At 33.7% G+C, this 13,347-nt stretch overlaps 1 protein-coding gene across 1 annotated transcript; it reads right to left on the reverse strand.

Moving 5' to 3' along the window:
- Positions 1-9,641: 9,641 nt before the first annotated feature.
- Positions 9,642-12,999, reverse strand: LOC146719522 (uncharacterized; the record flags this gene model as incomplete). Its single annotated transcript, XM_085490065.1, has 2 exons — positions 12,748-12,999; positions 9,642-9,944 (listed from the first exon to the last, which is right to left on the reverse strand). Coding segments are annotated over exons 1-2 (441 nt in total), but the record flags the coding sequence as incomplete, so codon positions are not given.
- Positions 13,000-13,347: the final 348 nt, after the last annotated feature.

A 13,347-nucleotide genomic window follows, 5' to 3' on the forward strand; every position in this document is an offset into this window, starting at 1 on the left:
GAGGGGCGATAATATTGAATTGAGTATCGACAATGAAATCGTGGTCAGAGTTAGAGGGTTTGTAATTTTGTTATCTTGTTTTTTGTTTCCTTTGTTACCGAGCGAAAAATTAGCCGATTAGTGCAACCCTAGAAGCTCAGCCCAAAAATCAGTGCAAGTCTTTATTTTTTGGCTGTCACCCGGGCCCGGCCCTTCCTCTCTTTGGTAAGAGGTTCGAAAGCGAGGTGATGTCGCCTTCCATGCGGCTTGGTAACCACGACTCGCCATTTTGTGGTTTTTCCAAAACCCACCTACTCCCCTTTATCCTTCCAAAAAAAAATACCCAATCAGAGTCCCGGGGCAAGATGGAGAGCCTATCAGACACCAAAGACTAAGGCCCGATAAAAAAAAGACCCAATTTTGATCGCCAAATTCTGTTAGCTACACCCCCTCAGAATCAGGGCCTTGTGTTTGGACAGGTTTTGCCCTCACGAGGGGCCACTAAATTTCACAGCAAGGACCTTGTTGTCACATCAAGAAACGACTGCTGGCACAACAGGGGGTCGGCCGCCAGGACGAGGAGGAGGGTTTGTTTGACGACTATAGTGGCCCACTTCTATGCCTCCGTCATAATTTGCTTGGAACCCAATTCCACAAAAGGTAAACAAATAATTAGCGCCAAAAAAAGCAATACCCACCACGCTAAAGTACCTTTATTTATAAAATCTGATCCACATGTGTGGCCTGAATCAAAAATTTTTCCGTCTATAGCACCAAGGCAGTGGGGAAAAATTCCATAAGCTTTTTTTCCTTTGTTCTTAACCATTTTTTGAGTTTTAGGCAGCGAAAAAAATTGAAAAAAAGATTTTTTTAAAACGGCCAATGAGCTAAGGCGCAAAATTAATTTTTTGGAAGTATTCTTAGTTTGAGTTTACTAAATTTCCATTGTAATCAATCTTCGAATTTATCAACGGAAAAATAGATGAGAAAAAAAAATTGCCTCGAAAGTCGCTGAAGCGGGCTGTTTTCATAAAATTGTAAATCCTTTATAAATAACTTTTAATTATTGAACTATCATTGCCAGAACGGCTTTTTTGAATTAGTAAATTGATTACAGGGTATAGATACATTTATTTACTTTTAAAAATACTTCTCTGTGCCAGAGAAGGACCATCTAGCTACGCCCATGGTGTGACGCTCTTTATCTAATAACTTTTTTTTTAATGATTACACAACAACATACCGTATATACACGCATCTAGTCTTCACACTCTTGTTACAACGTGACGTCTCTAGGCTTGGACAACAGATCATTTGCACAATACAGAAACGGCAATTAGTGACACGACAACATCACGTTATGAGGTTTCTATAGACTGGTGAAAGATTTAAAAATGCTTTGTGATACCACCTTGCCTGAAAAAAAATAAAAGTAAAAAATAAATGCAAAAAAATGCATTGTATATACGTAGCAAGTGCATTGAGAACCCATGGATTATATTATGTAGAGCTGTAGTACGTGCCATGCTTATATGTAGGTCAGGAGAAGTAGCGTGTCGTAATCAAATACACACGTTTCATATGGACGATGATTTATTTTGTGTACACCATATATAGATATTTATTTGATTGATGAAAATTGACAAAGTAACTTATTCATCGAGAAAGCTTAATATATAAGTGAATTAAAATGGTAACGAAACAGTGTGCAAGTTTTTAATTTACTATTAATATTAAAAAATTGTAGGTTATTTGTTTTTAACAATTGTACATATTTGTCATATTATTTGACTTTTTACTTAAAATTTGGAACGTTCAGCATAACAATCGAATCGCACGTTCAATGAATAATTAAAATAATCGATGAATAAATAAAGTAAAACTACGCCAATTGTTTAATTAATGATTAATACATTAAGATGCTAGTATAATTTAATATTTTGTAATATATATGTATCATAGTACATAAAACATAAGCAATATTTAAAATTAAATATATTTCAAAATATTTTATCGGCTATCGAAATAAATAAATAAATAATAAAATATATTTAAATAATGTGTGCAAACGTGACAAGAAGAGCGCGAGAGGAGTCCGAGAGAGATAAGCTGATCTGATAGTTAACACAAAAGTTTAATTGACACAACTTAGACGATATAATAATTATACAAATAGTTCCAAAGTTAAGCCAAGATCGATTTCAATGTGCGTGAGCGGTAAATATTTGCGATATTTTCTGAGCGGTTTGACAGCAGTTGTGCGTATTGAGACTCAAAAGACTAGTGTGCGCAAGGGCGTCCGCAGGGGGGGGGGGGGGGCAAACCGGGCACTTGCCCCCCCTGGAAAAGCAAATTTTTTCACAAATTTATGTTTTTTGAAGCTTGTTTGAAATTTCTGCTTAACAAATTAAATCATGTATTAATTTGTGAAAAATTATTAAAATTTGTTATAACGATAAAGCTGCCCTTTCATACAGCGAATTTTTCGTTGCGTGAATTTGCACTTTAATTTGTTATTTGCTAGCAGAGTTGCAAGATTCCAACCTGTGAGTCACAGAGTCATGGCGATGGGGGAGCACGCACACAGCGAGAAGGCATGTCCGTAGATGCCGGAGCGCTCACGGACACGTCTTCTCACTGTGTGCCGTGCTCCCCCACCGCTATGACTCTATGACTCTCGAGTTGGAATCTTGCAACTCTGGTCGCTAGGCGTCGCATGCTTACAGCGCTTTACTCGTATGCAAAGTACAGCCATGAATATTATAAGTAGACAGCTCTAGAAGCTGTTCGTTTACGCAGTGTGAGTTACGTTACGTGGCTCTCCTTTCTCTTACGCTGATTTTTAAGGCCCGCGACTATTTGCGAATATTAAAATTTTATACATTGATTAATTGTTTAATCCTTGAAAATGAATAAAGATATAAGATCGTTTTTTAAAAAACCCAGACTTGAAAATGATAGTTCTCAAGAAGAATCTTTTCCTTCCACCTCCATGCCATCAGTTAGTGTTTGCTCTTTCAATGATCCTTTCACATCAGTTCAAGATACTCTTACTGCCGATATAATCGTTTCTCAAAATTTTGAAAAATACGACATAGGACATTATATTAATTTAAAATTATCTAACGAGCAGAAATATGACGTAATGACTAATATTTGGGTTCCTTCGGAAAAATATAATTTTAAAAATGAAGGGCAACAGCGAAATTTTTGTGCCGATTGGTTAAAATTATATTCATGGTTAGCATACTCTGAAATTTCTGGAGGTGGTTTGTGCAAATTTTGCGTTATTTTTAAACAAAATGTACATAGAGGTTTTCAAGGTGCTTTTATTATAAAAGCGTTTAACAAATATAAGAAATTCCACGAAGCTGCACATAATCACGAAAAATCACAATGGCATATAAGTGCCGTTGAAGATGGTACGAATTTTCTTCATATTATGCAAAATAAAAAAGTATGCATTATTAATCTAATTTCCGATTCCAGAGCTAAATTAATTGAAATAAATCGAAAGAAACTAGAGCCCATTATATCTATAATTGTCTTTTGTGGTACACATGATCTTCCATTGCGCGGTAAAAAATCGGATGAAGGAAATTTCAGAGATTTGCTGAAGTTTCGAATTGAATCTGGCAATAATATTTTAAAAGAGCACTTGGGAGGGCCAAAGAATGCTCAATACACTTCAGTGAGAATTGAGCATGAGTTAATCAACATTTGCGAAAAAGTTATTACTAAAGATATAGTGAAATTAGCTAATGCATCCGAAGGCTTCTCGATTTTAGCCGATGAAACAACAGATATCGCTGGAGTTGAACAACTTTCATTTGGAATCAGATTTGCTTTTTTTCAGAACGAAAAATTGTCCTTGCATGAAGAATTTTTGGGATATGTTGCATTAAAAAAATTTGACGCTCATTCCATTGCAAATGTGATTTTGGAAAAATGCCAAAAATTAAATTTAAATATGGAAAAATGTGTGGGTCAAGGCTATGATGGGTGTTCAACCATGGCAGGAAAAGAAAATGGAGTAAAAGCCATTATTCAATGCAAGTACCCAAATATTAATTTTATTCATTGTGCCTCACATAGATTAAATTTAGTAATCAATGACTTGAATGCACTACCAGAAATTCGAAACGCAATTGGAATAATCAAAGAAATAATTAAATTTTTCAGGGAGAGTAACATTCGAAGACAGTTAGTTCCTTCAATTCCAATGCTTTGTCAAACACGATGGTGTGAACAACATAAATCTATTCGTAAATTTAAAGAGGGATTTATAAAAATTTTGGACGAACTTGATAAAATTTCGAATAGTACAAGCAATGCTAAAACTAAGTCCTATATGCTCTATTGTGCTGCCACAAAGCCATTGTTTGTGATATGTTTATTTATTATTTCTAAATATTCAACTTTATTGGAACCAATTACACTTAAATTGCAAGATAAAGACATCAATTTAATTGATGCTCAAAATCATATTAAACAATTGGTTACAATATTAGACCACGATCGACAGAGTGATGTCTTTACATATATTTACAAAGAATGTGAGGATTTGTGCACCGAGCTTGATATTCAATTAAAAATACCTCGAACTGCTATTCACCAAACGAAAAGAGCAAATTATAATACAAATGACCCACATACTTATTATAAATTATCAGTATTTTTACCATATATTGACTCAATTAAAACTTCATTAAATACGAGATTTTCAGAAGAAAATATCACCGTTTTTCAGCTCTTTAATATCTACCCACAAGAACTACGTAAAGTTAATCACGATCAATGTAACAATATATTTCAATCTATCGAAAAGACTTACAAATGTAATTTAAACGAAGAAAAACGTGTTTGGTATCAAATAGTAAATTCAAACCCTGATTTATCTACAGCTGAAGATATGATTAAAGCTGCAAAATTTGTACCTAAGATACAAACTTTGCTTCTTAAATCTTTAGCTTTACCGGTAACTACAGCCACCATTGAACGATCCTTCAGTACGTTACGGCGAGTAAAAACTTGGCTACGATCAACCATGTGCCAAGATCGTATCAGCGGTCTTTGCATGCTAAGTGTACACAGAGAACAAATAAAAAAGGAAAGTCAAGAATTTATTAAAAAAATAATAGATGATTTTGCTCTCGATGATAGGAGAATTGCACTTGCATTTCCTAACACAAATATAACATAAAATTAAAATATAATTTTAAGATCAAAACGTATAATATATAATATATAAAAAAAAATTAAAATTATTAAAAATAATTTAAAAACATTAATACATTTTTGTTAATTTTTAAAATTAAAAATAAACAACAAAATTTAAAAAAAAGTATAAAATATGTATAAATTACTAAAAAAAAATTTCAATAAAATTTAAAAAATTAAATAAAAAACAATAAAAAAAATATATATAATTAAAAAAAAATAAAAAAAGATAACACATCTTTCTCTGCATACACCTATCTTGTCGCGGTGAGAAAGCTTCTTAACGAAAAGGTGTATATGATTAAAGAAACAAAGAAATGTATAAAAATTCTTAAAACTTTGGGATGGAAAAATTGCCCCTCTTGAAAAAATTCTGCGGAGCCTTGGCGTGGCAATTTGGGGCGCCCTTTTATTATTTCGGCGCTGAAGCTCCCCCAATTTTAATGCCCAATTTTTTATTTATTTTTAAATGTCGAAGGGGGACCGAGGGCGTTCGTCTTTATTGGTGCCCCTGTCTGCGGAAATAAGTAGCGCTTGACATGCGGAAAAATCATAGGGGATCGTACGAAAAAACGGAGTATTATTGACAAAAAAAAAATAGTGACAACAAAAAAAAATTTGCAAATAAAAAAACAAAGTTAATACCATACCAAGGGAGGAGCCATCTCAGGACCCGTTTCCATTCCTGGAAAAATTACGACAGACGATGCGAGAAATACGACCACGACAAACAGCACACCACAACAGACCACGAACATTCACACACAAGACACTGCACACATGCACACATGTCTTTTTACGTGTAGACAGCGTGCGGGGACCATTGGACCAGCCGTACGAGGGCCCTTACGCTGTCATAGAACGAATTAGCTATTTCTTTTAGGATCGACATTAGAGGACAACCAACAGACGTGTCCTGCGTGTCCATCGACTGACTGAAACCAGCGTTCCTGGAGATAACTTCGGACGAACCTCCACTAGCGACGTACGAGAGAATGGCCGCCACGAGCACCAACACCATTCTCAAACCAATCCAGGAAGCCGCACAGGGAATTCGTAAAGTACATTTCGCTCCCCGATAAGGTCGCTCGGGGGAGGGGGGGGGAGACACAGAAAGTTTTAGCACTACGTATGATTGTTTGTTTAGAAATTGATGTAACCTTCGACATACTTACTTGGCAATGTTATTAATTTTAGTACAGTGTGTTCTGTCAAGGTATGACGACATAAACAAAACTCGATATATATTTTATTATTGTGACATAAGTTAAATCTCTCCGAATCATAATTTGCGCTTACATCTTAAAGACGAAATGCTGTAACTCGTTCTAAGTCTCTAATTTACAGTTCCCGTTCGTTTTAATTAGAGTGTCTGATTGTGTTTATATGTTTTAAAAAGTTTTAATTGTATTTTTGAAAAGGATCACAACCCGCATGGTCAAAACGTCAAAATAAATATATATTAACAACTCTAATTTGAAGCCAGTGTTGTCAGATCAAATCTATAACCTCTATTTGTAGTAACTTTTGTTGTACTTACATACACGCGCGCGCGCGCGCACACACACCCCACATACACACACACACACACACACAAAGTACCGAAATGCTATTATTAATTGAACATTTTCTATAATATGTACTTTATAAATTTCTTTTAAATATTGCATTCAAACGACAAGTCTTACGTCAATTAAATATTATTAATTTAAAACAATCGCAAATATGTGAAGATATGCAAATAATTTTAAGAAAAAATGGATCACAAGAGAATGGAATATTAATAAGAGATGATGATGAAAATAGTATTTTTAAAAAATTTGATTTTCCTCTGAATAGCATTAGCAAATTAAATGCTATAGAAAAGTAAAAATTATTTTTAAATTATTTTTATTTATTTAAATTTTTATTTAAATATTCTTTATATTTTAATAATTTTATTTTAATAATATTTTTCTTCTTTTTCTGTGCTTTGGTTAGAGAACATAAAAGTATAAAAGTATAAAATCCATACAGTTATATAGTTATTTTTTTTATATAATATAAGTTACGTGAGAAAGTTATTAATGCGAATGTTACTATGATTGATTTTAATAAATTATTTTATAATTTCAAGCTCCAAGGTGTTTTATTCACAACATCTTACTTTACTCTGTGTGTCTATGTTGTATGCTGTAGAACTTAGCTAGAAATATAAGTATATACAATATAAGAAATATAAGTATACATAAAATACAAATATATCATTTTTCAAGAAAGCGCTGAATAATTTTTATACTTGAAAGGGGGCAATAGACCAAATAAGTTTGAAAACCTCTGATTTAAAACAATCGCAAATATGTGAAGATATGCAAATAATTTTAAGAAAGATTGGATCACAAGAGGATAGAATATTAATAAGAGATGATGATGGAAATAGTATTTTTAAAAAATTTGATTTTCCTCTGAAAAACATTAGTAAATTAAATGCTATAGAAGAGAAAATTATTTTTAGGTTATTTTTATTTATTTAAATTTTTATTTTAATATTCTTCATTATTTTAATAATTTTATTTAAATAATATTTTTCTTCTTTTTCTGTGCTTTGGTTGAAGAACATAAAAGTATAAAAGTATAAAATCCATACAGTTAGATAGTTATTTCTTTAATATAATCAAGAGACACGGTAGTGTCTCGCGACCAGTTAAGGGCGTAGCCGAGACACCGTGTATCTTAACGCGAGTCGGACATTTGAGTCTATTATAAATTTCGAATCCTCAATAACGGCTGAAGCAATCGAGTTTATACTAGACTTAAGGGGATGCCGGAGGTCTACTATTATCGGCCGAACCGATTATATTTTCCAACACCAAGAAGTTTTTATTGCGTTAATAGAATAACAAATGCTTTTCCACGATTAAAGTTAATACAATAATAAACTGCGAAGCTGTCTCAATTTGTGATAAAAAAACAAAAAATTTTTAAATACGAGTTTTTTTTCTGGCTTCTCGCGTCACGTCATAACAATATTTGCTTGTATAAAAGTTTCACAATTTATACGTACAAAATAAGACCACTTCGCGGAAAAGATTGCATAAAGGAATATTAGTGAGCTTGCAGAAATAAGTTTAGAAGTCTAATAAAAAAGATCTTGGTTATGGAATATTTCATTCACATGTGTATGTGCGAAATGACATTTGGGAATAATACAGAGCACAAAATTAGTTGCGCGATGTCGCGATAGATGGAGCTGCAATCGTGCAGTTAGACAAGGACAGACAGTCATATTATCTTTGTCTCTCTCATGCTGTCTTGTCTTCTGATACACAGTCTCTCTCTCTCTCTCTCTCTCTTTCTCTCTCTCTCTCTCTCTCTCTCTTTCTCTCTCTCTCTCTTTCTCTCAAATTGCTCGTTCATAATTGTATGCGAATGATTTGAGAGAGAGAAAATATGGTATAATATGCCAATATTATATTTATGTGTATATATATATATATATATATATATATATATATATATAATATTGGCATATTATATACCTACATACTTATATATATATGTAGAAATAATAATAAAAAATAATAAATAATAATAAATAAATTAAAAAATAAGAAAAAATAATAAATAAAATAATAAAGAAAAATAAAATAATAAATAATAAAATAATAAAATAATAAATAATAAAATAATAAAATAAAATAAAATAATAAATAGTAAAATAAAATAAAATAATAATTATATATAATATAAGTTGTAGAAATCTATACTTATAGAATAGAATATTGTTATAAGAGTTTTAACAGAATAGAATATTGTTGTTTCACATTGTGTGAGCAGATAGCATGGATGGCATATTATATATATATATATATATATATAATATGCCATCCGTGCTATCTCACACAATGTGAAATAACAATATTCTATTTTATAAGTAGAGATTTCTACAACTTATCTTTCGGCAGGTGTTGTTATAAAATAAAATATTCTTTTATATTTTTTTATTTTGTCAATTTTACAAAATACATTTGATCATACCATATAAAAATAAAAAAAACCTTATACCATATTGTCATCAATTATATATAACTAAAAAAAAAAGTGTGACTAATATGTAATAAAATGAAAAAAAAATATTATAAAATAAAAATCTAGGCAGGCATATATCCTGGTGCTGCCGGCGGTGCGGATATATATCCTGGTGCTGCCTGCGGTGCGGACATGTATCCTGGTGCTGCCGGCGGTGCGGACATGTATCCTGGTGCTGCCGGCGGTGCGGGCACGTATCCTGGTGCTGCCGGCGGTGCGGACATGTATCCTGGTGCTGCCGGCGGTGCGGATATATATCCTGGTGCTGCCGGTGGTGCGGGCACGTATCCTGGTGCTGCCGGCGGTGCGGGCACGTATCCTGGTGCTGCCGGCGGTGCGGACATGTATCCTGGTGCTGCCGGCGGTGCGGGCACGTATCCTGGTGCTGCCGGCGGTGCGGGCACGTATCCTGGTGCTGCCGGCGGTGCATATATATATCCTGGTGCTGCCGGCGGTGCGGATATATATCCTGGTGCTGTCGGCGGTGCATATATATATCCTGGTGCTGTCGGCGGTGCATATATATATCCTGGTGCTGCTGGCGGTATATATCCTGGTGCTGTCGGCGGCGCAAGCACGTATCCTGGTGCTGCAGGAGTATGAAGGCGGCGATCGGCGTATTTTCTTTGACGCGCCCGCTCCTTGTTCACCGCCTTACGTACCGCGGTGTTAATTCGCTGCAAAAAAAAAGAAATTTTATATTTACATATATATATATTTATATACAGGTATGTATAGATATACAGGGTGTCCCAGAATTGGCGAAAAAGTTTATGGCAGATTCCTGATATCATTTGAAGACGATTTTTCCTGAGTGATATATATATATATATATATATATATATATATATACATATATAGTATATATATATATGTTCCTGTCTCTCTGTCTCTTCTTTCTTTTCTACATTCTCTCATACATGCACACGTATATAATAATAAATATTTTCTACACTACATAAATAAAAATAATTACATACATATATACATACATACATGTATGTAATTATTTTTATTTATGTAATGTAAAAAATATTTTTTATTATATACGTGTGCATGTATGAAAAAATGCAATGTAGAAAAGAAAGAAGAGACAGACAAAAACACACAGAGATGTGTGTGTGTGTGTATGTGTGTGTAAATATACATACACAGGGTGTATAGAAAAGATCGGATATATACATACATACATACATACCTATTGTTTTATTTAGCTATGTACCTGTCTATCTATCTATCTATCTATCTATCTATCTATCTATCTATCTATCTGTCCCTCTGTGTTCCTGTCTCTGTCTCTCTGTTTCTTCTCTTTTCTACATTGCATTTTTTCATATCTGCACACGTATATAATAATTTTCAACATTACTTAAATAAAAATAATTACATACATACATACATGAAAATATATATATATATATTTATATGTATGTATGTATGTATATATGTATGTATATAATTATTTTTATTATTTAAGTAATGTTGAAAATTATTATATACGTGTGCAGATATGAAAGAATGCAATGTAGAAAAGAGAAGAAACAGAGAGACAGAGACAGGAACACAGAGGGACAGATAGATAGATAGATAGATAGATAGATAGATAGATAGATAGACAGGTACATAGCTAAATAAAACGATAGGTATGTATGTATGTATGTATATATCCGATCTTTTCTGTACACCCTGTGTATGTATATTTACACACACATACACACACACACACACACATCTCTGTGTGTTTTTGTCTGTCTCTTCTTTCTTTTCTACATTGCATTTTTTCATACATGCACACGTATATAATAATAAATATTTTCTACATTACATAAATAAAACTAATTACATACATATATACATACATACATGTATGTAATTATTTTTATTTATGTAATGTAAAAAATATTTTTTATTATATACGTGTGCATGTATGAAAAAATGCAAAGTAGAAAAGAAAGAAGAGACAGACAAAAACACACAGAGATGTGTGTGTGTGTGTGTGTATGTGTGTGTAAATATACATACACAGGGTGTACAGAAAAGATCGGATATATACATACATACATACATACCTATCGTTTTATTTAGCTATGTACCTGTCTATCTATCTATCTATCTATCTATCTATTTATCTATCTATCTATCTGTCCCTCTGTGTTCCTGTCTCTGTCTCTCTGTTTCTTCTCTTTTCTACATTGCATTCTTTCATATCTGCACACGTATATAATAATTTTCAACATTACTTAAATAATAAAAATAATTATATACATACATATATACATACATACGTACATATAAATATATATATATATTTTCATGTATGTATGTATGTAATTATTTTTATTTAAGTAATGTTGAAAATTATTATATACGTGTGCAGATATGAAAGAATGCAATGTAGAAAAGAGAAGAAACAGGGAGACAGAGACAGGAACACAGATAGATAGATAGATAGATAGATAGATAGATAGATAGATAGATAGATAGATAGATAGATAGATAGATAGACAGGTACATAGCTAAATAAAACGATAGGTATGTATGTATGTATGTATATATCCGATCTTTTCTGTACACCCTGTGTATGTATATTTACACACACATACACACACACACACATCTCTGTGTGTTTTTGTCTGTCTCTTCTTTCTTTTCTACATTGCATTTTTTCATACATGCACACGTATATAATTATAAATATTTTCTACATTACATAAATAAAACTAATTACATACATATATACATACATACATGTATGTAATTAGTTTTATTTATGTAATGTAGAAAATATTTATTATTATATACGTGTGCATGTATGAAAAAATGCAATGTAGAAAAGAAAGAAGAGACAGACAAAAACACACAGAGATGTGTGTGTGTATGTGTGTGTAAATATACATACACAGGGTGTACAGAAAAGATCGGATATATACATACATACATACATACCTATCGTTTTATTTAGCTATGTACCTGTCTATCTATCTATCTATCTATCTATCTATCTATCTATCTATCTATCTATCTATCTATCTATCTGTGTTCCTGTCTCTGTCTCCCTGTTTCTTCTCTTTTCTACATTGCATTCTTTCATATCTGCACACGTATATAATAATTTTCAACATTACTTAAATAAAAATAATTACATACATACATACATGAAAATATATATATATATATTTATATGTATGTATGTATGTATATATGTATGTATATAATTATTTTTATTATTTAAGTAATGTTGAAAATTATTATATACGTGTGCAGATATGAAAGAATGCAATGTAGAAAAGAGAAGAAACAGAGAGACAGAGACAGGAACACAGAGGGACAGATAGATAGATAGATAGATAGATAGATAGGTAGATCGATAGACAGAGAGGCAGATAGCTAAATAAATCGATAGCAATCTGTGTATATATATATATATATATATATATGTGTGTGTGTGTGTGTGTAAAAAAATATTACATATAATAGTACCTGTCTTACTGTTTGCGCTGGCAGCGGGGTCATCGCCATCCTCGCGTCCGCTGGCAGCGGGGTCATCATCATCCTCGCGTCCGCTGGCAGCGGGGCCATCATCATTCTCGCGTCCGCTGGCAGCGGAGTCATCATCATCCTCGCGTTCGCTAGCAGCGGCGCCGTCGCCGTCCTCGCGTCCGCTAGCAGCGGCGTCGTCGCCGTCCTCGCATCCGCTGGCAGCGGCGTCGTCGCCGTCCTCGCATCCGCTGGCAGCGGCGTCGTCGCTGTCCTCGCATCCGCTGGCGGCGGCGCCGTCGCCGTCCTCGCCTTCGCTGGCAGCGGCGCCGTCGCCGTCCTCGCGTCCGCTGGCAGCGGCGCCGTCGCCGTCTTCGCGTCCGCTGGCAGCGGCGCCGTCGCCGTCTTCGCGTCCGCTGGCAGCGGCGCCGTCGCCGTCTTCGCGTCTACTGTCTTCCTCTTCGGGATGACGTATCCTTCACTTCTTGCTAAAATAGATAAAAAAAATTATTAGATAAAAAAGGGAGGGGGAGAGAGAGAGAGAGAGAGAGAGAGAGAGAGAGAGAGAGAGAGAGATTATATGAAATACTTACGTCGCGGCAT

This window comes from Nylanderia fulva, unplaced genomic scaffold (genome assembly GCF_048542155.1).
Source record: "Nylanderia fulva isolate GAGA-0341 unplaced genomic scaffold, ASM4854215v1 Scaffold956, whole genome shotgun sequence".
NCBI classification, from domain to species: Eukaryota; Metazoa; Arthropoda; class Insecta; order Hymenoptera; family Formicidae; genus Nylanderia; species Nylanderia fulva.